This window comes from Halichoerus grypus, chromosome 8 (genome assembly GCF_964656455.1).
Source record: "Halichoerus grypus chromosome 8, mHalGry1.hap1.1, whole genome shotgun sequence".
Taxonomy (NCBI): Eukaryota; Metazoa; Chordata; class Mammalia; order Carnivora; family Phocidae; genus Halichoerus; species Halichoerus grypus.
The window spans coordinates 40,423,186-40,446,672 of NC_135719.1; the positions used below are offsets into that span (position 1 = coordinate 40,423,186).

The 23,487-nt window shown below is 57.7% G+C and overlaps 1 protein-coding gene across 3 annotated transcripts; it reads right to left on the reverse strand.

Moving 5' to 3' along the window:
* Positions 1 to 13,325: 13,325 nt before the first annotated feature.
* Positions 13,326 to 22,979, reverse strand: C8H15orf39 (chromosome 8 C15orf39 homolog). Of its 3 annotated transcripts, none has more exons than XM_036081064.2 (3): positions 22,808 to 22,979; positions 16,754 to 19,477; positions 13,326 to 14,740 (listed from the first exon to the last, which is right to left on the reverse strand). In XM_036081064.2, exons 2-3 carry the CDS (start codon positions 19,425 to 19,427, stop codon positions 14,436 to 14,438), a joined length of 2,979 nt encoding a protein of 992 aa, XP_035936957.1. In that variant the 5' UTR covers positions 19,428 to 19,477; positions 22,808 to 22,979; the 3' UTR covers positions 13,326 to 14,435. The 3 variants fall into 3 exon arrangements, with proteins under 3 accessions (XP_035936957.1, XP_035936958.1, XP_035936959.1); XM_036081065.2 differs by lacking the exon at positions 22,808 to 22,979 and adding an exon at positions 21,942 to 22,214; XM_036081066.2 differs by having other exon boundaries at positions 14,603 to 14,740; positions 16,702 to 19,477.
* Between the last annotated feature and the right edge of the window lie 508 nt (positions 22,980 to 23,487).

Here is a 23,487-nt window from a genome sequence, read left to right on the forward strand (position 1 = left end):
GCATGCAACTCTCAATCCTGAGGTCGTGAGTTCAAGCCCCATGTTGGACATGGAGCCTACTTACAAACAAACAAGCAAACAAAAAACCTCTGTTCCTTTACAGCTTCATCCTCACCCTTTTTGGTTGTTGATGCCACAAAATTACATCTTTATACATTATGTGTCCAAAACTATAAATTAATAATTCTTTTAAATGCATTAGTCTCATAAATTATGTAGAAAAAAGACTTGGAATTACCCACCAAAGTTATAGTATACTAGCTCTTACACTAATAATTGTGTTTTTTCATAAATGTAATGGTCTCTTAAAGTGGGTAGAAAACAAAAAGTACAGTTGCAAATCAAGATTCTTAAAATATCCTTTTATACAATAAAAGGATAGACTGAGTAATATTCAGTATATTATATTGAGACTGAGTAATATTCAGTATAGTATATTATATTAAGTCCTCTATTTCCTAACTTATGTAGTTGTTCTATCCGTTATTGTTAGTGCAGTATTGAAGCTTCCAATTGTTATTGTAGAACTATTTTTCTCTTCAATTCTGTCAGTTTTGTTTTTGTTTTTGTTTTTTTTTAAAGATTTATTTATTTGAGGGAGCGAGAATGAGAGAGAGAGAGAGGACATGAGAGGGGGGAGGGTCAGAGGGAGAAGCAGGCTCCTCGCTGAGCAGGGAGCCTGATGCGGAACTCGATCCCGGGACTCCGGGATCATGACCTGAGCCGAAGGCAGTTGCTTAACCAACTGAGCCACCCAGGCGCCCACCATTCTCTCAGTTTTTGATGATCTGCCATTAGGTCATAGGTCATATAAATACATATATCATTATATATATTTATACAATAAAAGGATATTTTAAGAATCTTGATTTGCATTTTCATCTGGGGAAAAAAGAGACAAAAATTAGGAACTTTGAATGATGGACTTACTGGACATTTGATAATTTTAAGGAATTGTTAATATTACCTTTTAGGTCTAATAGTCATATGCTTTTGTTTAAAAAGAATCATTATTGGGGCGCCTGGGTGTCTCAGTCGGTTAAGCGTCTGCCTTCGGCTCAGGTCATGATCCCAGGGTCCTGGGATCGAGGCCCGCATCGGGCTCCCTGCTCTGCGGGAAGCCTGCTTCTCCCTCTCCCACTCCCCCTGCTTGTGTTCCCTCTCTCGCTGTGTCTCTTCTCTGTCAAATAAATAAATAAAATCTTTTTAAAAAAATTACAGTCGACATACAATGTTACATTAGATTCAGGTGTATGACATAGTGATTCACAACCATATGTTATGCTATGCCCACGGCAAATTTAGCTACCATCTGTCACCATACACTATCCCTCATAGTATCCCTGACTATATTCGTTATGCTGTACCTTTCATCCCCATGACTTATATATTCCACCACTGGAAGCCTGTATCTCCCACTCTCCCGCACCCATTTTGCCCATCCCCCCAACCCATCTGGCAACTACCAGTTTGTTCTCTGTATTTATGGGTCTGTTCCTGCTTTCTTTGTTTGTTTTTTAGATTTCACACATAAGTGAAGTCATAGGGTCTGGTTTTGTCTTTATCTGACTTTTTTTGCTTAGTATAATGCCCTCTAGGTTCATCAATGTTGTCACAAATGGCATGATCTCATTCGTTTCATGGCTGAGTAATATTCCATTGTATATATACACCACATCTTTATCCATTCACTTACCAATGGACACAGGTTGCTTCCATATCTTGGCTATTGTAATTAGTGCTGCAATAAACATAGGGGTGCATATATCTTTTCAAATTAGTGTTTTCATTTTCTTTTTTTAAAGATTTATTTATTTGAGAGTGAAAGAGAGAGCGCACAAGCAGGAGGGAGGGGTAGAGGGAGAGGAAGAAGCAAACCCCCTGCTGAGCAGGGAGCCCCATGCAGGGCTTGATCCCAGAACCCTGGGATCATGACCTGAGCTGAAGGCAGACGCTTAATCGACTGAGCCACCCAGGTGCCCATGTTTTCATTTTCTTTGGGTAAATACCCAGTAGTGGAATTATGGGATCATATAATATTTCTATTTTTAAATTTTTGAGGAACCTCCATACTGTTTTCCACAGTAACTGCATTCCCACCAACAGTGCATGATGGTTCCTTTTTCTCCACATCCTCACCAACACTTGTTATTTCTGGGGGTTTTTTTGGTACTAGCCATTCTAACTGGTGTGAAGTGACATCTCATGTGCCTGTTGCTATCTGTATGTCTTCTTTGGAAAAATGTCTATTCAGATCCTCTGCCTGTTTTTTAAATTGAACTGTTTTTTGTTTGTTTGCTTTGTTTTGATTTGTAGAAGTTCTTTATATATTTTAGATACATCATTTACAAATATATTTTCCCATTCAGTAGGTTGCCTTTTCGTTTTGTTAATGGTTTTCTTCACTGTGCAAGCTTTTAATTTTAGTCCCAATAATTTTTGCTTTTGTTTCCCTTGCCTGGGGAAACATATCTAGAAAAATGTTGCTAAGACCAATGTCAAATAGATTACTGCTAATGTTTTCTTCTAAGAGTTTTATTGTTTTAGGTCTCACATTTAGGTATTTATTTTATTTTTGTGTGGGGTGCAAGAAAGTGGTCCAGCTTCACTCTTTTGCATATAGCTGTCCAGTTTTCCCAGCACCTCTTATTAAATTGTCTTTTCTCCATTGTATATTCTTGCCTTCTTTGTCATAGATTAATTGACCATATAATTGTGGGTTGTTTTTTTTTTAAAGATTTTATTTATTTATTTGAGACAGAGAGAATGAGAGAGAGAGAGCACATGAGAGGGGGAGGGTCAGAGGGAGAAGCAGGCTCCCTGCCGAGCAGGGAGCCCGATGCGGGACTCGATCCAGGGTCTCCAGGATCATGACCTGAGCCGAAGGCAGTCGCTTAACCAACTGAGCCACCCAGGCGCCCTAATTGTGGGTTTATTTATGGGCTGTCCATCCTGTTCCATTAATCTGTATGTCTATTCTTGTGCCAGTACCATGCTGTTTTGATTATTATAGCTTTGTAGTATATCTTACAATGTGGAATTGTGATACTTCCCACTTTGTTCTTTCTCAAGATTGCTTTGGCTATTCAGGGTCTTTTGTGGTTCCATACAAATTTTGTTAGTATTACTTGTTCTAGTTCTGTGGAAAATGCTATTGGTATTTTGATAGGGATTGCATTGAATCTATAGATTGCTTTGGGTAGTATGGACATTTTAACGATATTATTCCAATCAGGAGCATGGTGTATCTTCCTATTTGTGTCATCTTCAATTTCTTTCATCAATGTCTTATGGTTTTCAGATACAGGTCTTTCACCTCCTTGGTTAAGTTTATTCCCAGGTATTTTATTCTTTTTGGTGCAATCATAAATGGAATTGTTTTCTTAATTTCTCTTTCTGCTACTTCATTATTAGTGTATAGAAATGCAGCAGATGTCTGTATATTAATTTTGTATCCTGCAACTTTATGGAATTCATTTATTCTAATAGTTTTTTGGTGGTGTCTTTATGGTTTCCTGTGTATAGCATCATGTCACCTGCAGGCAGGTTTAGTGATCTCTGGGTGACACCCACGTGGGAAAAGGCCTTGATTCACAAAAGTCCAACAGCTCCTGGGCCTATTGGGGCATGAGAGAGATTTTGTAGCACAGAGGAGATGGTCTTTGAACTCATGACCTGGAAAGAAATGGGGACTCAAATGTAGTCCTACTTTAGGCTCCTCCACCGACAGAAGAGCCAACAGGCCCCATGAGGTGCCCCAGGGCCCAGCCAAAGATGGCAACCAGCACCAAGATGCCAGAGAGAGTCAGCAAGAAGGTCACCACACAGGGATTGACTGCTAGTGTGTTCTTCTACTTCATTCATACCTCTGAGGGGCCCCTGCCCCCAAGGTTCCACCCCAGCACCTCAAAGACCAGCCTGATATATGCACATACCCTGGGTCAGCCCTCACTTTCCATGTACCCACAACTTCTGACTAAAGGGCCAGGACAGGCCAGGGTGTCAGAGGGGCCCCTGGAGGATGCTCCCCCAACTATTAGGATGTCTAAAACATCCCCATTAGAGATTGTCTTAGGGAGGGAAGATTATGCCAGCCTTGTTCTCTTGAGCCACCTCCATTACCATGGGAGTCCTCATAGATGACCTGGGAGCAAAGGAGTGGGATAGAGAGGGACAGAGCCTGAGTGGGAGCTGACCCCTCCCCTCTTTGGGCTTTGGTTTCCTAGCCCTCCCCAGACCAGGCTGTGTCAAGTCTCATGTGAGGCCTTGCATGAAGATATAGTTCAGATGCATCCAGTGAACATTGTAGGTTTGGGGGGGTGGCACACACCCCAGGAGGGGGGCAAAGGGAAGAGAACCCATGCACCTGGCCTGGCCTCTCGGGAGGTGACATGATAGTACCTGCAACACGTAAGGAGGAAGGGCCCACCTGGAGAGGTGAGTCAGCCAGATGGCCATCAGGCAGGACAGCCACCACAAGGTCAGCAGGATGGTGGAGGGGTTCAGCCTGGGGCTGGGAATACCAGCTCCCCCACACAGACGAGGAGTCTTTCCTAAGTGGGTCTTCCCTGTGGGCAGGATGGGGCTGCAGGCTCACTTACCAGGGCCCACTGCCAGAAGCATGCAGACCATTCTCGCAGCAACCCTGGCGCCGTGTAACCCCATTCTGCAGATGGGTAAGAGGCTCAGTCACTCCGCCTGCCCCCTCCTCAGAACTCCATTCCTGCCGACAACCTAATGCTCATCAAGTACCTGTGAAACAGGTGCTAATGTCCCCACAGAATGGCTGAAGGACGGGAGGCATTAGAGGTAAGTGACCTGCCCAAGGTCACAAAGTGACAGGGGTGGGCTCAAACCCCAACTGTCTGAATGCCTCCAGAGCCTGCATTCTTAACCACCACGTCCCCATGGCAGGGACTTTACTAGGATCTGAACCTGGAAGGTAGGAACTCTGCCTCTTCCTTCTGCCCACCCAGAGGACAAAGCATGCAGGCCAGGTACTGGGAGTTGGAAGTGTGGGAAAGAAGCTGGCCAAGGCTCTCTTGGACCAGTGGTTGCCCAGGCCCAGAAGGTCACAGGGAATGCTGAGGTCCAGCACCACCCTCCCCCCACTTCTGACACTCACTGGGAACCTCCAAATGGAACCTACAGGAGGTCAGGGAGGGAGAGGCAGGCAGGGATGGACACCTCACCTCCAACGAACCTTAAACGGGGGAGGCAGGAACAGAGCTCTTGCTTGACCTTCCTCCTCACTGTCCTGCCCCTGTGAGGTGCCCTGCACTGGAGAAGGGGCAGCTGCCCATCAAGCCATTGCTCAGATGGAGAAAGGTCTATGGGAGCCACTGGGACTAGGTCCCAGAAGGAGAACATGACCTCTGGGTACCTCAATCCTGGCCCCAGGCCTACTGAGGTGGTCATGTCTCTGGCAAGGGCCTGGTAGACAAAGGACATGATGTCTGAGTGGCTCTATACATTTCCTGTTGAGGATAGTCAAGGAAATAGGCAGGACAGTTGCATTCAGCTGAGAGCCTGGCAGGCAGAGGAGAGGCTAGAAGCAGACAAAGGTCAGGTGGGCCACGCCTGGTCCCCCAGAGGGACAGCAGGCTGCGGAAGGGCAGTGGGTGTCACTCACCAGCCACAGCAAGGGAGCTTGGGCCCATGGCTGGTTGGCCAGGGCCGTCAGCACCTGGGGACCATTCACCAGGCCTGGCTCTGCCCTTGGGTTTCTGCCTGGAACCGCAGGTGCGCTGACACTGGCCTGAGGTAGGGAGGGCGGTAGGAGAGGCTCTTGTGGCCCATATGCAGGAACCTACACATGATAAGGTATCATGCCCCAAAGAGACCACAGGGGCCAAGAACTTAAGCAGATGTCCTGGGACATCTTGTCACTTACGTCAGATCCCATCCCCCTCCCCAGCTCAGAGCCTGCTGGAGCCTCAATGACTAGATCCGCTGCTGTGGGGAGGGGCCTAGCTCAGCCTAGGACATCCAGCAAAGCTGTGTCCGATATGCCAAGATGACTCATCTGGGACAGAAGAACCCACAGGTCTGGTCCAGGGACCAGGAGCTATAGGCTGAGTGTCCCTCCAGGGGCTGGAAGGTGGCAGGGCAATGGCCTGAGGCTCCAGGGGCAAACTGCAATGACCAAAACCTGTCTTGGTGTGGCAGCCAGGGGGATGGCTATGCCCTGGGTTCCTCCAGGGCTGAGAGTGGAGAATGCCCCGGGGCTGGGGGCCTGAGGACCTCTAGTGAGACAGACTCAAGGTCCTGGACACCTGGATCAAGAAGCACCTGGGAGTGGGGGCACCTGGGTGGCTCAGTCATTAAGCGTCTGCCTTCGGCTTGGGTCATGATCCCAGGGTCCTGGGATCGAGCCCTGCATTGGGCTCCCTTCTCAGCGGGAAGCCTGCTTCTCCCTCTCCCACTATCCCCCTGCTTGTGTTCCGTCTCTCACTGTGTCTCTCTCTCTGTCAAATAAATAAAATCTTAAAAAACAAAAAAGAAGCACCTGGGAGCACTCTACCCAAGGCCCAGTGATGAGCCTGGGGGATGCCTTTTGTAGTCTAAGCCACTCATGCTACAGCCCAGATGACATCTGTCCCCAGTGGGAGAAGAGGTGGCAGGGAAGGCAGGGCTGGGAACTCCCAGCCCCCTATTCCTTCCCACCCCTTCCAGATGTAAATGACAGGCTGCCCAGGTTATTGCTACCTGGAGAGGGAGGGGACAGAAAGCTGTATCTGAGTGAGGAAGAGCCAGTGTCCCACTCTGCCCCTCCCTCCAGGGTGACCTTGGACAAGCACTCTTTTTTTTTTGGAGCCAGGAGACTCACAGGGGAAGGGCCAGGTTCAGAGGTCCCGCCCCTGGAGCCCAGAGCTTCCCCTGGGGAGGACAGCCTATGGAGGCTTGGTGTTGAGATGCCCTGGCCTCCCTATCTGCTCCCATCCCCTATGCCTCTAGGAACATCCTCCCAACTCAAAGGCTGTGGAAGGTGGAGGGGCTGCACCTGCTTTCAGGGCTCAGCAGGTTCAGCCTTCCTCATGAGCTGGGCGTGGATCCCAGGATCACCAAGGTGATGGGCAGCTTCTCTGGCTCCAGGTGCTCCAGATAGACCCTGCAGGGCACAAAACTAGAAGGGCATTAGGACCTTGAACAGAGACCCCCGGCCACCTTGTGCCAAGACCCAGGCGCTGCTGTGGTGACCCTGACCTGGTCAGGACCCTGTGGTGACTTGGGATAACCCCAGCTAGGCCAGTCTTCCCTTCTGTCTCATGGAGATGTCAGTATTGCCTTGGAAGCCAAATCAAGCAAGGACAACCATAGCTCCCAGCAGGCCCGAGACCAAAGGAAGCAGGGCACTGGGCTGTCCAAGCAGAGGAGGGCCTGGCCCTGTAGGAATTACAGCTATCTGCGCCCTCCTCTGGACCCTTATAGGCCATCCCCTATGTCCAACCCTAACAAGAACCCCCACCAAAAGCCCTGAAGTGAGGGGGTGTACGGATGGGGGATAACCCTTCAGGAAAAGGTTCTTGTGGGCAGGGAAGGTTTGAGCTGGGCCTCAGGGCAGGCAGAGGGGTAGGTAACAGGTCTACCAGGGAATCCAGGAGGTATAAAGTGTGGTGGGCATGTTCTAGCAGATAGCATCTGACTCACCACTGGGGCTGAGCGGGGCCAGGTCCGGGAGCTGGTGGGCAGACTGCCCCTAGACCTCCACCCAGCTCTGCACCTAGCGCGAGCTCTGGCTGCAGGGAGCTGGTTGGAGAGGAGGCAGCTAGTGGGCATCAGTGGCATCGGGTATCCCCCTAGTCTGAAAGGGGCTTGAGAGGCAGACAGGGCAGGGCCTAGAGCCTAGAGCCCCAGCCACCCCATGGAGCCAAGAAGACTTAACTAGAAACAGACTCTGGCTTTTAGGAAGCTGGGCGTGAGGACAGCACATGCCTAAGGAGAAGGCTACTAAGAGGGAGGCCCCTAAGCTTGGCACCCACTAGACATGACCACCCAGAGAAGGCCTGGTTCCATGGGGGAGCCATTCCACCTCTCCACCTCAGCTGACCCTCTTTGATGAGGAAAGCAGGGATAACCACATTTCACATGGACCCCAGGGCAAAACAAAGCTGTCAGTCCCACAGGGAAGTGGATGATACGTTCTAGGGAGGGAAAAGACCGGGGGCAGTGTTGTGTGTGCTAGGGGACATGGAGAAAACTGCCTTGAGGGCCAAGGAGAAAGGAAGGTAAGCAGAGAGGAGCTCCCAGACATTCTGCTTCGAGGCCCTCTTCCCCTCACCCCCAAACCAGGCTTCTCCCTTCCTGACCAACAGCTCAGATGGTACTATCCTCCTACTGTCAGTGTGACTTCCAGCTGAGCCAGGGGACGCCGGCGGAGTCTGGCTTCGTCAGGAGTGGTGCACAGGTGACGTGCATGACATGGACAAGCCCGGGCCTGCGCATGGTAACTACCCTGGCCACGGCAGTCTGTCCTGGGACCTGCCAGATGCGGCCTCCAACTCAAAGGTATCCAAATTCTAGGCCACAACTGGAGCCAGACCCCTCTCAGGGGCAAGGGACACAGTGGGAGGGGACACAGGCCGCCCAGACATCACTGGGACTTTGGGTCTGCTGACCAGCTGGAAAAACAAACAGAAGGGCTCTGCTTGAGGGGAGGGCTGGGCCTGGATGACTCGGATCTGCCTCTAGGGACGGCAGACAGTCCCATCCTCTGGGGCAGCCTTCTGAGCTGGGAGCCCACCCACCCACAGGTTGGCAAAGGAGGACCTATAGTCTCCCCACAGAACCCAAAGCCCCTTCTGCCCAGTGGGCACCATAAAAAGGGGGTGCAAACACTGGACACTCCTCCCAGTTGGCTGTGGCTTCCTGGGGTGGTCTCTCCATGACCCCTGGGTGAGTTGGGTTGGGGACCCAGCAGCCAAGGTAAGAGAGCTGGGTCCCTGAGGTGGGATATCTGATAGGAACATGGCAGGAATTGTGAGTACTGGTTGCTCAGGGCTGAGTCCCTCTGACCAGGTGGCCTCGGAGACGCTCCCACTGCCCAGCTCAGCCCAAAGAGCCAGGGCCTGGTGCCAAGTAGCTTTTCTGCTTGACAGGAACGTCCTGGGAGTCATTAAACCTCTGCTCAGAGGCTCAAATGTCCAGGCTGTGGAAGGACCAGCAGTCAGAAAGGGGGCTGTGCGTCTGGGCTGGTCTGAAGCCTTCGTGTGGGTCCCTCAGCAGTCAGGGGCCCTGATGGACACAGAGCCCCTGATGGGTGAGGAGGAAGGCGGCCTGGGCTGTGTCAGGTCCATGGCACCAGGCTCTAGAGGGGTCCGTGGTGGGGAGCCCAGCATGAGAGGAAGTGTTGCAGAAGCCTCAGCACCTCCTCTGCAGGGGTGGGCCCAGCTGCAGGTTTAGAGCCCACATGGCAGGGGTCTGGGGGCCCCAAGGGAATGGGGCTACCTGCTGCCTGGTGTATGGGGCATGGCATCGGCTGAGCTGGGAGAGGCCTCCTCACCAGTCCTGGCAGACCAGGCGCTTGGGATCAGAGGCGCCAACGAGACCAGAAGGGTCTAAGCTAACTCCAGATGGAACAGCACTCACGGGTCCAGAAGGCAGCTCCAAGCTGGCAACAACTGGAAAGGACTGGGCTACCAGAAGCTGGGGGCCTGGGACACCCGCTGAGCTGCAAGGCATAGTTAGGGAAGCACCGGGCAGATCTGGTGAGGACCAGCCCTTTAGTGGCTGGGGACCCTTGCCGTTGTTGATGTGGTGACGCCAGGGTGGTAGCGGACAGCACTGGGGAGAGCTGGTGTGTCCTCAGCACCAGCAGGTGGCAAGCTAAGGGGTGGCAGTGAAGGCTGGACAGGGCGACACTGGCTCTCCCACACCAGCGAGGTGCTAAGCCTCACAGAAGGGCAGGCAGGGCCCAGGTCTGTTGGGGGGACCCAGGCCTCTTTGAGTAGGGGCTTTCTCCAGAGATCTCTTGCCCACTCACACTGGACGGGAGCCCAGGCATAAGGACGCTTTGGGAGGAAGGGCGGAGGCTGACAGAAGCCCCTAGCGTCTGTGCCCAGGGGCCCCAGGCCAGGGCTCCCATTCTGCTGACAGGGTGCTCGGGTCTGAGAGGTTTATAGAGTTTGAGAAGCAGCCGCCCAGCTTGGAGTCCCAGGCTCTGAACTATAGGTAGGAGAGGAGCCTGCTGTCCCCATCACCATCTGAGAAGTGGTCTGTAGATGATTTTATCTGCTGGCTAGCGGAGAAAGAAGCAAGGGACCCCCTGCGAGGGCTAGTAATCGTAGTAGGGGCCTCTTGAGGTTCTTTCAAGGGACTCAGGGGCTCGGCACCCTCTTCCCAGGAGCCCAGGCTCTCACGGCCCCAAGAAGACACAGAGGCCTGGGAGTTGGGCCGCTCCGAGACCGAGGCAGAGGTGCTGGAGGCTGGGGGTGGGGTGGGAGCGTTGGATGGGGTGGGTAGCTCTACTGATGTAGCAGCCTCTGAGGGGGGAGCCGCTAGGACACCCAGGCTCAGGAGCCCCACAGAAGCAACAATGTATCTAGAATCCACCTGCCTGCCAGCCTCAGTCCAGTCCAGCGGCTTCTGTCCAGCTAGAGGCGGGACAGGAGGGGGTCTGCAACACCTACCCCTGCCCTGCGGCCTGGAGGGGCTGCCCTAGGCTGGGCTGGGAGAGGTACCAGCAAAGGGGTCTGGAGAGCACACGGCAAGAGCCAGCAGCAGGGCTCCGTGCCCCCCGACTGGGGTGTCCCTGTGGCCTTTCTCAGCTGGGGCTGGGGCAGAAGGAGCAGCAGGCTGGGCTGGGGGGTGGCCCAGGGGCTGGAGACACTACCCCTACCTCTAGCCGGAGGACCTTGGGGTCCGAAGAGGCACGTTCAGGCAGGTGGGTTGGGCCCTGCTCCATTTCCTCTGGGGGGGTTTAGGGAGACCCAGCCCATTCACCCCAACCCCCTTAGTGAGAACTAGGCAGGGCAGGAAGCACCTGGAGGTTACCAAGGGGGTCTTCATAATCCCCTCATCAGGCAGAGCCCTGTGCTCTTCCTCCCCCTGTGACACAGGCTCAAGGGACAAAGCTGCCCCGTCACTTACCTTGCAGGCCTGAGGCTTAACTCCTGGTGGCAAAGCTAGTGGGTTGGACTCCTCGGCCTTTTGTACTGGGTCAGAGAGCCAAGTAGGGCAGCCGGGGAGCAGGGCCTCATTCGGGCCACGGGCTCACCTGAGTGCTATCCTCCTTTTATCACCTTAGGCCAGAGACTCTCATGTCCCCTAGTGAGGCCACCTGAGGCGGAGAGAAGCCTGGCAAGCAGGTCTGGCCTCGGCCGTTGTGGTGAAGCAGCGGCGGGTACAGAAGATTCCGGCCTCCCGGCTGGCCCACAACCCCCAGCACTGGATCCGCGTCCTGACACAGCCCCCAACTTGATGTAACCGGCAGCAAGTGCCGGGACCCATTTCCTCATCTGTAACCGGAAGGGAATTGTCTGTGTTACTCAAAAGGATCCCTGAACACCTGACCCAGAATCACTGTGGGAGCTGGATTCAAACCCAGCTTTCTGGGCTCCGCCAAGGGCCATTCTTGGTGGGGCCTGGGCAAACATTTTCCAGATGATTCTGTGTGAGAAGTTACCTGAGCTCAGCCCAGCCCAGAAGCCTTGGACGGTTACAGGGGACTGTGGGGCCCGAAGAGCCACATTCAGCCAAGGCAGAGTGAGCCTGCTCTGGCTTCCCTGAGAGGTGGGGGCTGCCGACACCCTCAGCTCTCGACACCCTGACTGAAGCATGGAACAGGCCTTGTGAAAACCCCTGTGAGGGGCAATAGCACAGTCTCCCTCAGACGGGAGTCCTGGGCAGTTCCATCCCTGCCCCACCCGAGGGCTCCCAGGCCAGAGTTGTCCCCTGGGAGCAGCCACCTCCCCCAGCAAGATCCAGGTCCAGGCCAGTGAAACCCAGCCTCTGCACCATGGAGGCCCTGTAGGGCCCCAGCAGACAGACAGATGCCCCAGCAGACAGACAGATGCCCCTGGGTGCTGGGCAGCTCTGCCTGTGCCGAGGCCTCGGCGCCCACCCGGGACTGCTGGTAAGTGGCAATGAAGTGTAGGAAGATGGCAGGGAGGGAAGAGGGAAAGGAAGCGAAAAAAAGAAGAAACAGAGCCAAATCCCGAAGGTCCTGGCAATGAGGTGGATGAAGTCGACGGGGTGGCAGAGGGCCTGGGGGGTTCGGCGACTCCACCCATGTTGCCCCCCACTCAGGTAGCCTCAAGTGAAGCAGACTGGCCGCGCTTTAGCTCTCTGGGAAACGTGCACCACAGCCCCTCTCCTCCAGCCTGGTGGGCTAGAAGCTTGCTGCACTCCCACCCATGTTTCCCGGCACTCCAGCCACACCTGTTTCCCTTCTCCAGATATTCCTCTAGGCCTCCTCACACGCTGTTCACCGGACTGCACTTCACCCTTGCCTTTACCTTCTTCTTCCCTGCCTCCAAGGGCCACTTCCGGCAGCATCTCTTCTGGGATCCAAGGACGCCTCCTTGTCCCCAGGCTAGGACTGGCCCCTCCCAAGCTTCCAAAGCACGCTTGCCCGGGTTCTGCCACTGTGGTGACCACATGTCGGAGTTGCCGGGGAACTCCTCAGGCCTGGATAGGCAGCAGCAGGAGCAATGGCGGCTGCCGTCCCACATCCTGGCCTAGTGCAAAGCCAGGCTCCAGCTGTTGGCAGGCCCAGGAGGGATACTGTAGCTGGACTCAGGGAAGGCTCACGAAGACTAGGGTTGACACCAGCAGGTCTGACCAGTCCTAGTGGACTGACCCTCTGTCTGGATGGGAGTGGGAAACCAGGACGCCCCCTCAGCAGCCCTGAGAACAAACCTCTTGCAGGAAGAGCCCAGCAGAGGCAGGGTCTCTGGAGGGTGTGCTGTGTCTCCCCATACCAGCTAAGGGGTGAGGAGCTGTCCCTCCGTGGGATGGAGTCACCAGCATGGGAACAGGGTGACAGCACTGTTCTAGGTACATGTAGGTGGGCATGTCCTTGGTGCTGGGAGACGGGCATGTGCTCGGGCTGGTGACCAGCAGTTCTCACTGGGGCAGTGCGCTACAGACCCAACCACCACCAGGACCCACAAAGGTCTCGGGAGGGAAAGGACTTTCCCTGAGCAGGGCAGTGGCTGCCCAGTGGATGGGTGACCAGGACCCACGTGGCCAGAGCTAGCTAGCACACTGGTGCCAGAGAGCCTCGGCACCTTCTGGGCTGGGAGCAGGGAGAACTGCTAAGGACTACGTGATGGCCTATTAAACCTGTGCCCCCCCCCCAAAAAAAAACACAGCCAGGCTTCAGGTCCAAAAACAACCCAAATGCTTTAATGTTTAATGGCCTGCCTCCAGGGCCCACAGCCTTCTTACAAACCTTAGCTAGGTCAAGGGCCCAGCTCACCAGCCTCTGGCTCAGTTTAGCACTCTGCAAGGAGGTAACTCATAGCAGGCCTGACTGACGGGGGCTCTGGCTTAGGGAGTGCCAGGGTCCCTAGTCCACATCTTCGGAGACCTCCCAGGATTGAGCTGTCATTCAGCCTGTCTTGTCTAGTCCCTGAGTCCCTGCAGCTGCTCGGCTTCTAGCAAACATACAACTTTCTCGGGAAGATACACCGGGTGGAGGTGGCAGCTCAGGGAAGTCCCTGGTGTCAATTCAGGACAGGCCTGGGGCCTCCCAGAGGTGAGAGCAGCAGGCCCAGAACAAGGATGCCAGCCCCAGGCTGTATCCAGGCACCCCCTGTAGTGAAGGAGGGAAGGGGCAGGCTCCCCCAGGGAGCTCCAGGCTGGGGGTCAGGGAGGCTTTCCTGGGAAATGACTAGAAAAGTGTAACTCATACACACTGTACACCGTACCACCCTAAAATAACCAAATCCTATGACACACGAAGACTTTCTAGTAGGTTCTGCTTGCCTTAGACTCCTATTCCAGGCTCTGGCTGGGACCTAGGCCCCCGTCCTGGGGAGGAAGCAGACAGCAAACCTTCCTGGGTGTGCATCAGGCATCACCCCCCCAACAACCCTGTGAGGTAGGCTGCGTTGTCCTATCTTACAAACAGGGAACTGAGGGCGCAAGGGAGGAAGTGACTTGCCTGGTTACACAGCAAGAACACAGGAGCTAGAATTTAAGCCCAAGTCTGTTGAGCTCCAAAGCCCACACGTTTTCTCTAAGGAAGAAACAGGAAGTAGTCCCCTCTAATAATAAAGGTCCGCAAGTTAAAAGTTTGGAGGCTCTCAGCCCGGCGGGGGGTCGGGGGGCCGCAAGAGCAGAAGCTCCAAGGGCATGTCCACTCCTGGCCCTGGGCAGCTGGCCTTACAAAAGTTAAGGGTTCAGACAGTGACCCCCAAACAGCCACCAGTGCTACAGCGATGGCTCTGGCCACCCAGCACCTGTGGGTGAGGCACAGGCCGCTCCGGCCCTCAGGCTTTGTGGCCCCAAGTAGGCAGTGCCAGGCCATTGAGCCAGGCAGTTTCCAGCAGGTTGCGGAAGCGGGCCCTTAGCGTGGGGCCAGGGGGGCTGGTGCTGGCGGCAGGGGCAGGGGAGGTACCGTGGGACCCTTCCCCAGCGGCTGCCTCTTTCTCCGGGCCAGGGGTTGGTGGCTTCCTCCCTGGCTTCCTGGCCTTGGGGACAGGTGACTTCCAAGCCAGGGCTAGGCTCTCCGGCTCATCTCTGGCCATGGTGGGTTCTGAGGAGGGCACAGATCCAGCCTCAGTGTCAAAGTCACCTGGAAAATGAACACACAGTCAGGCCGCAGACCCCAGCACCCTCAGGCCCCATCTCCTGGCCTCCAAAGCCACCTAGACCAGTGGTTCCACTCTGCCTCAGGCCTGGAAGGCCCCGGCAGGGTCACGGCCATTATGACCTTTCCCCATGTGTGCTGGAGGCCAGACTGTCAAGCTGAAGAGTATGCTTCTCCCCAGGTGACGCCAGAGCTCTACTAGATGACTATACTGCTCAGGCAAAGCGTCTGGTGCGAGAACAAAAGGAAAGGGGCCAACAGGCCAGGAATCACTGGCTGTACAGGCAGGGAAACTGAGGCATGGAGAGAGAGCCCTGCTACACGTAAGTGTAGCATCCTTCTACCAGACCACCCCCAGAGCCCAGGAGTGGAGGAAGCAGCAGAGGGGGCAGGAGGGGGCTTCTGACCAAGAGCACGCCTACTGGCAAGGGAGGCTGTCAGGGAGAACACGGACACCCATGGAAGGGTGGACCCCCCCCCGGGTCTGGGGAGGACTCACAGCTCAGGGAGTGGGGACTGGGGTGCCAAATCCAGCCAGCAGCAGGAAGAAGCTGGGTCCCAATCAGTTCTGCACTAGGCCCCAGACTCTTGCAGGCTCAGTCAGGGCAGGAGGGGACTGTGGAGCGCCCGGGCCCCAGCGCCCAGCCGGCAGCCCGGGAAATACGGCCCTGTCCTCTCTGGGCCCAACCGCCCAACTGTCCAGGGAGAAGACGGGGCTGGAGCCTCTGAGCCACGCATGAGACACCCCCCCCACCCCCGCTGAACAACACTCCCACTTGTGTTTTCTTTGCACCCATTAGGGCAAACGCTCCAACCTCTTAAGTGCTCGGGGGTCAGCACTGCTTATCACCCAGACCCCAAGCTCCACATCTGTGCCTCACCGCCTCGGGCGCCTTCCCCACCCTGACATGGAGCCAGGACGAGGTAAGAGCCCACGGCAAGGCTGCCAGGATGACGAGAAACCGCTCCTGTGGAGACACAGCCCAGACAGAAGCCTGGGAGCAGGATGGCAGAGCAGCAAGGAAAGGCTACAGAGCAGGTCACAGGCCTCAGTGCGCCAGGTGTCCTGATGCAGGAGAGGCCACGCTGGGCACCGCCTGGCACCATCACCAAAGTCCCGGCCCAAGAAATGAGTACACACAGCACGTGACCCCGCAGCAGCTGCCCAGAGCAGGGCCAAGCAACCTGAACCAATGCACGTGATGCTCCAGGACATAAAAAGAGCAAGCTGGAGAACAATATGCATGAGACGTCATTTAGTAGGGGAAAAGCAAACCACAAAACATCGCTCCGACTTATGGGTGCACTTCCGTGAATATAAATACTGGGAGGACTGAAACACTGCACATTCAAAAGGCAACCGTGTTTGGGGGGAGAAGGGGATCCCTGCCCGCTTTTGGGAATCAGGTGCCATTGACTGAGGTGGAGAAGGCGGTGGGGGCAGGGCAGAGGGCTCAGGGGAAAGCTCAGTAGTGTGGGTCTGGGAGGAGTTACCGGTCGGAGAGATACCAGGTGCAAAAGGCCAGCATGCATTCAGTAATTTGGGGCTCAAGCTCAGAAGAAGGGACGCTGGGTGGGACACAGACCCAGGGGGAAGAGACCTCAGATAGAGGACAGGGCCTCGTCAGAGCCCCAGAATCCAGAGAAGTCTGCACCGTGGCCGGAGAAGGCACAGCGGAGGAGGAGGGAAGCCGACAAGCAGCGGCATCGGGGAAGGTCAAGAAAAGTTTCCAGAGGGACAGAGCAGCGGGCCCGCTCAGATGCTTGCAGCAGACGCTGTGAGGGCCCCCAGTGGTGCCGGGGTGAGGAGGAATGCGGGGGGCGTCCACAGGGCCTCCCCGGGATGGCCAGCGCCCTCCCCAGCACGAGTTCTTGGGCCTCCCCGCGCTTTCCGAGGCCCAGGCGTCCGTCAGCCCTGGCTGCGACCACTCACACAGCCCACACACCTGTCACTCGTTCACACGGCTCCGGTGGCCACTGGGGCTGCCCCATGCTCACCCAGCTGGCGGCGGACGCAGTCACGCCACTGCAGGCCCAGCAGGTCGGGGTAGATGTCGGGCAGCTGGCGCAGCGCCAGCAGCTTGAGCATGCGCGATGTGCAGCCGTGCAGGGCCCGCTCGCGCAGCGCCCGCTCCTCGGACAGCGTGGTGGGCCGCAGCTCCACGCGGTGCTCCTGCAGCACGTGGTCCACGGAGGCGGGAGGCAGCCGTGGGAAGAGCCGCTCCTTCACCAGGTGGATGGGGACGAAGATGGCTCCGGCCCGCACCACGTGGGGGAAGGGGCACTGCTGTGTGCACACGAAGCTCTGCAGCTGCGACAGCAGCTTGCCCAGCAGCCCCTGCACAGCCTGGCAGTCCTGCCACGCTGCCCGGCCCCAAGGCCCCGCCGTCTCGAGCCACTCGCGCAGCTTCTCGGGCGGCGAGTGCGCCACTGAGCCCGAGATGGCATCGCACAGGGACGCATGCAGTCCTGTGAAGTGCTGCTCTGGAGAGTCCGCCGCCGCAGGGGTAGAAGCTGGAGCCGGAGCCTGGGCCGGGGCAGGTGATGGGGCCGGGGCCGGGGTGGGGGAGGCCATGGCTACGGCTGGAGGACTGGGCAGCGCCAGGTTGAAGCAGGCCACGGGCAAGGGCTGTGTGAGAATCTGGAGACTAAGGGGCATGGATGTGGGGGTGGGTACAGGCTGGGCAGACGCAGGGGCAGGGGTGGGCACCGATGGGACTGCGGCTGCGGCCAAGGGTGCTGGCCGGAGGATCTTGAATTTTCGGAACATGAAGGCTACAGAGCTGTGGAAGTTGGTCCGCGGGGCGGCCTCAGTGGTCGCCGGCACCCCGGGCAGCCCCGGTGCCTCCGAGACTATCTTTTCCAGGTCTGGCAGATCCGAGACTGTGTTCCCCACAGCTGGCGCATCCAGGGCTGCCGTGGGCTTGGCACGCACCGCGGGACTAGGAACCCCGACGGGAGCCTCTGCCACGGGCTTCTTCACACTTAAGTCCAGGGCTACCTCTTCTCTAAGTGAGCAGTGAGCCTTCGAAGGAGCATCCTGGGCAGGCAGGGCCCCCCCCCAGTCTTTGGCAGGGCTCTCACTGGGGGCGGGGGCTGGCTCAGGCCCAGCTGTGTCCTCGGGTGCCGGCACGTCCAGATAGTCACGGTAGGGGGCCAGGCTGAAGACATTGTCGATAATCGGCATGGGTGGAGAGCTGGGCGGCAGCGCGCCCTCGTGCGGCGCCAGAGACTGGCGCTCCCGGGCGCAGGGCGGGAGCGCCGGAGGGGTGCGCGGAACCGGGCTATCTCCAATGACAATGGGTGCTCCGGGGTGCTCACCGAGCTGGGGCTGGAGCTGCTCTTTCCTGCAGCTGGGCAGCCACATCTTCTCCTCTGCTTCCTGGACTGGCTTCTCCGCAGGCCTCCCGGGCTCTGCGCAGGGCTGGCTGGCGGGTAGGGGCTGGCACGCTCGCTGGAAGGCACTGGGCTGCGGCACAGCCTGTACATTGTTTTGGGAAGGTGGCGTCCCTCCAAGCCCCGGGGATGCTCCACAGAGAGCGAGGTCATCCCGGGTGTAAGGAAAGCCCAGTGTCTGGGGGGCGGCGAAGTCCAGCGGGCACCGGGGAGCAAGAGGTGGCTCCAGCTTGAGGCCTGGTGAGGGTGCTGGAAGTGGGGCAGAGGGGTAGGAGAAAGTGTCCAGGCCCACTGCGGGCATATAGGGTGCCTGGGCGGCCTGCTGCCTCAGGTAGGGGCTGCTCAGCCCACCAGCTGGGTACCCAGCCCCCTTGTGGGCTCCCGGAGGCTGCAGCGGGAGCACTGAGCTATAGCTGCCCTGCTTCTCTGGGTGGCGACAGGCTGCTGGGCAAGGCAGGGCCTGCGGAGGGTGAGGGAGCGGGTAGTGGGCAGGCACTGGATCCTGGCAGGCTGGCCCCAGGGGTTGGGCCAGCTGGGCCCAAGGACTGGGGGGTCCGTCGGACAATGCCTGCTTGGGGTCCCCAGAGTAAGGACCCGCATACTTGGAGGCCAGGAAGCCTGTGCTGTGGATGGTCCGATACTTCTCCAGAAATGCCTGGCACGGGGAGAAGCTTACTGAGTTTCTGCCAGCTGGCACCCCACGCAAGAAGGTGCCATCTAGGGACGGGCCCTTGCCAGGAGTTGGGGTCAGAGAACAAGATGGGTCAGCCGGAGGTAAGAGGGGTCCAGTCACCATCGTCCAATCAACGTCCAGTGGTCTCTTCGCTGTCCCATCCCCCAGGCAAGTTGAGAGCCCGTAACACAGAGGGTTCCGGTAGACAGGTTTGGGTGCCGCCAACGGTGGGCCTGGGTAGGAATGAGACTGGGGACCGAAGGGCAGGAGCTCAACAGGACCAGGGTCCTGCACCTTCTCAGAGCTTTCTGCTGGTGGGCGGTAGAGCAGGCAGCTGGTCAACAGGCTGTCCGTCCGAAGAGGGGGTCCTGCCACGCTGGTAGGGTACAAAGGTGGATATGGGGTCCAAGATGCCAACCTCTCAGACCCTGCCTTGGGAGCACTCCCCATAGGGCAGGAGAAGTAGGCACCCTTGTAGCTGCAGGGGTCCTGGTTACCAGCAGAGGGGGGCAGGCTGTGCCCGGGCCCGGAGTCTGCCTCCAGGCGGGGCAGCTTGCCATACATCACAGGCCCCAGGGTCCCCAGTGGCCGCTTCTCCGCCATCACTGTGAAGGCTTCAAGCCCTCAGGGGCCCCAGCTACTCAACTGCTGACCTGGGAGAGAGAGGGAGAAAGGTAGGGGCTGTCAGAACAGGCTACAGGCAAGCAGTTGAGGGCTGCTCTTCTCACTGGCTCACCGCCACACCTAAGAACTTGGCACCTAGCAGATGCTTGATAAAGACCATGAATGACTGAATGCATGAGTCACACAACACAGAGGCTGCCAATGTATACCCCCCACCCCCCTTCCAGGAGCCCCTTCTGTTCAGCTTCTCTCCACATGACTCCCAAGACCCCTTTCCTGGGGTTTCAGACTTTGCAGGGCGCAGTCTGCAGATCCATTCGCTCGGCTACCCCCGCTCCCCATATACAGATGAGGAGACCCATTCATCCCAAAGTCCCTGATAAAGATGGAACAAGACACAGGCTTCCTACCTCCCACTACAGCTCTTATTCCAGATGCCATAGGGATCTCAAGATGACCGCTGCAGCCAAGATGTGGAATTGGACATTGTCTATGAATTCAGATTTCCTGAGACACTCTTTAGGGCTCACTCTCTGACTGGCCAATCTCATCAAAAATGGCAAAGCCAAGCCTGGAACCCAGGTCCCTAGGCCCAGAGCAACACAGATACTGGGCTTGGTTCCGTAGGGTAGGGCTATTCCCCCAGGAGAAGTGGTGGGCAGCATAGCTCCGTAGGGGCCCGGCCCTCAGCAGGAGAGCCGAGGTTGTCCAGTAGATGGTGCTGTGGCACCAGCAGGAAGGTCCCCAAGTGTCCCGGAGGAGAGCCTGTGTACATCCCAGGCCCTCAGCTGCAGTTGGCTATTCCAAGGCATACGAGGGCAGCACGGCCCCAGGGACAAGCAGGTGGGGAGATGGGAGGATGTGAATGTCCAGGGAGGGAGTCCCCTGGGGCCACAGAATGCTAGCTGGCTTCTACCTCCACTGCACTGACAGAAACACTGAATGCTACAGCAAGACTAAGGTCCTGAAGCAAGGGAAAGCAAGGATTGGGACCCAGGCCCAGAGAAGTCAAGCATGGGTTTCCTCAAGGCAGCAGGTACCCAATGACCCATTAAGGGTCATCTGAGGCCAGTCTTCTCGAGCCACATCACCCTTCCTCCACCTCCCCTAGCACCCTGTTGCCCGAAACCCTCAGGTGGCTTAGAAAGGATGAATCAGCTCCCTCTTGCTATGATTAGGCCATGGATCAGGTGCAAGCTATGACCAGCCCCCTCTCCCAGCCCTCTCCTCCCTCTGGCTGGTGGCCAATGACAACCACAGGCTCAGAAGGAGACCATCACATCTTGGGGACAAGAAAAGCCAAGGGTAGTATGAGGGCCAATGCCCACTCCCATCCCAGCCTAACTGCACCACGGAAGCCAGGAGGCACTCTGAAAAAGTTGGCTCATCTCCTGGCCAGAATCCAACACCTCAGGCCAGCCTAGAGAAGGGAATGTCCCCTAGAAGACCAGAAGGGGCATCAGGGTAACAGTATTGATAGCAATGCTCTATGACAGAGATCTGCATCCCAGACCGAAAGCCCCATCCTGTGGCACAGCAACCTTGCAAGGAGTTGTACGGTTTTGGGGGTGCTAAGCCTCCCCCCTCACACCACCACAGGGAGCTCTGGTTTAATTAAGTGCTGGCTCTGGTCTCACCTCCCCCACATGCCCCGTGGAGCCTGCTCCACACCCACCCCAGCCCCAGGAGTCTTTCTCTCCTGGGCTCTGCCCATTGCGAGCCCTTTGCCCTGGAGACTTCCTGAGACAGCCTCCCCCTCCACCCTGGGACCCAGCCAACAGAAGTGAAGCCACCCGGGACCCTCAGGGGTCTTTGAGGGAGAGATGGGGCTCTAGGGAGTCAGCACAGGACTATGAAAGGTATGGGGCTGCCCTTACCTCCAGCCAGTAGAAAGAACCCAGTGTACACTCCCTTGAGGGAGGCCCCTCCCCACTCAAGCCAGTAGCCAAAATGTAGGTGCCTCCTTCACACACACACACACACACACACACACACCCTGGAGGAGACAAGCAACTGCTTGGAGAAGGACGGGACCCCAGGGAGCCAGGTCACATCACCCTTTGGGCCACCAAGCCGTTTGCTGGCTGAGGTTGGAGCTGGACTGGGAGGACCAACCTCGGCCAGGGCCCAGGGCAGGGTCCAGAAAAAGAGCCCACCGCCACTGTGCCATCCCTGCCCTAAGCATCAGGGAAACAAACAGCTCTTCCACCTCTTAGCTGCTCTCCGGAAGGCCAAGGACGTTGGGAGTTGGGAAAGACCAGGAAGAAGAGAGCGATCCTGCCGGGCTGGGGCCTGGCATCTGGCCTCCCCTAGAGGGCTGAATCAGGACCCCTCCGGCGTCCTCACACCTCCCCCCGCTGAGGCTCTGGGCCCTACAGAACCTGGCGCAGCCTAGGCTCCACTGGAGGGGGAAGGGTCGCAGGATCCGCCTCCACCACCTTTTTCCTCTACCTGCCCCGCCCATAACCGTGGTGCCTGGGGCCCTCCGCCAACCTGGCTTTGGGGCTGCCGCCGCGCCTGACCCCGCGGGCTTCCGGGTGTCCCCATACTCTGTCCGTTGGCGCTGGGACGCACGTGCACCCCAGCAGGCTGATACATAGGCCGCAGCCACGCATGCAAACCCGTGCCTGCAAGGACGTGCATGGCCCACATCTGCACACACGCCCCTCCAGAACTGCGTTCTCCCCTCGCTCGGGCCCCGCACACGTGTGCACACAGGAAGGCCCGCGCACCCAGCCCCGAGGGCCGACACCCAAAGACTGGATGGGGGACAGGAGCTGGGGGCGGCCTGGCCGCAGTGTCCGGGCAGCCACCGCCTCGGGGCGATCCCGCCAGCCTGGGCTGCGGCCAGAGGGTGAGTCAAGCCGTAGCGAGGAAACCGCAGGGCCGTACCGTCCCAGTAGGGCGCGTCCAGGGCCCCGCGGCGCCTTAGCGCCCGCAGCCCCCCACCCCAGGCCCAGCCCCCCGCCGCCCCCACATCTCCGCCCCGGCAGTCCACGTGAGCGGGGCCCCCTGGGAGGCCCGAGGGTTCAGCCGGAGCTCCTCCTCGCCAGCCCCTCGCCGGATCCGGCGCCAGAGCCTCGCCAGCGCTGCGGGGCGCTCCCAGGCCCCGGGGGCCTCGAAGTCCGGGGAAAGTCGGAGCAGCCGCGCGCCCCCTACCCCGCAGCCCGCCCGCCCGGGGCCCAACGCAGCCCCGGGCCCGCCGCAGCCCGGAGCGGCAGCACCTCGGCCCAGGCCCGGCGCGCTCCATGCCCCGGCCGGCCGGTAGGGGCGCCCTGGGGCAGCGCCACCCGCCCCTTCTCCACGCGCCGCCCGCAAACTCGGCCCAACTTTCCGCGTCCGAGCCGGCGAGCTCCTACCTGCAAGGCGCCGGGCTTCCCGCTGCTGCTGCCGGGGGCCGCGGCCGCGGCCGCATCCTCCAGCCCCGCGGAGGCCGCGGGTCCTTGTCCGGCCGGGCCCTGCGCGGGAAGTGGCGGTGAGCACCAAGCGCGGAGACACCCTCCTCGCGGCCGTTCGCGCCGCCGCTGGGCGCCGTCTGCGGTCCCGGGCGGGGCGGGCTGGGGGCGGAGCGGGGGCGGGGCGGCCCGCGCGGTGGAGGCTGAGCCGGGCCGCGCCTCTGGGAGCCCGCGATCCCCTGGGCCCGGGGGTGCGGAGGGCCTGCGGCGGCCAGCTCTACGAGGACCCGGTCGCGCGTGCTGTGCACGGTCTGTACCCATCGCACTCCCCGAGCCGCTGCTCAGCGCGCCCAGCACACGCCTTCATTCAGTCACTCCGTTAGATCATTCATTCGTTGCCACTTTCTAGCTACGTGGCCTCGTGCATGCCTCTTGACCTTGTTGGGCTTCAGTTTCCTTATTTTAGTAAAAGTGGAATTCTATCCTAGTGGTGGTGGTGTAAAGGCTTAGAAGAGGTTGTATTAAGATGTCTGGCACACAGTAGGTGTCTGGCTGCCTTGACCAGTACTAGTTGCATTAGGGAGCTGAAGCAGGGCTCCTGAGTCTGTCCCCGCATCTCAGTGCAGCCACTGAGGGCAAATTCC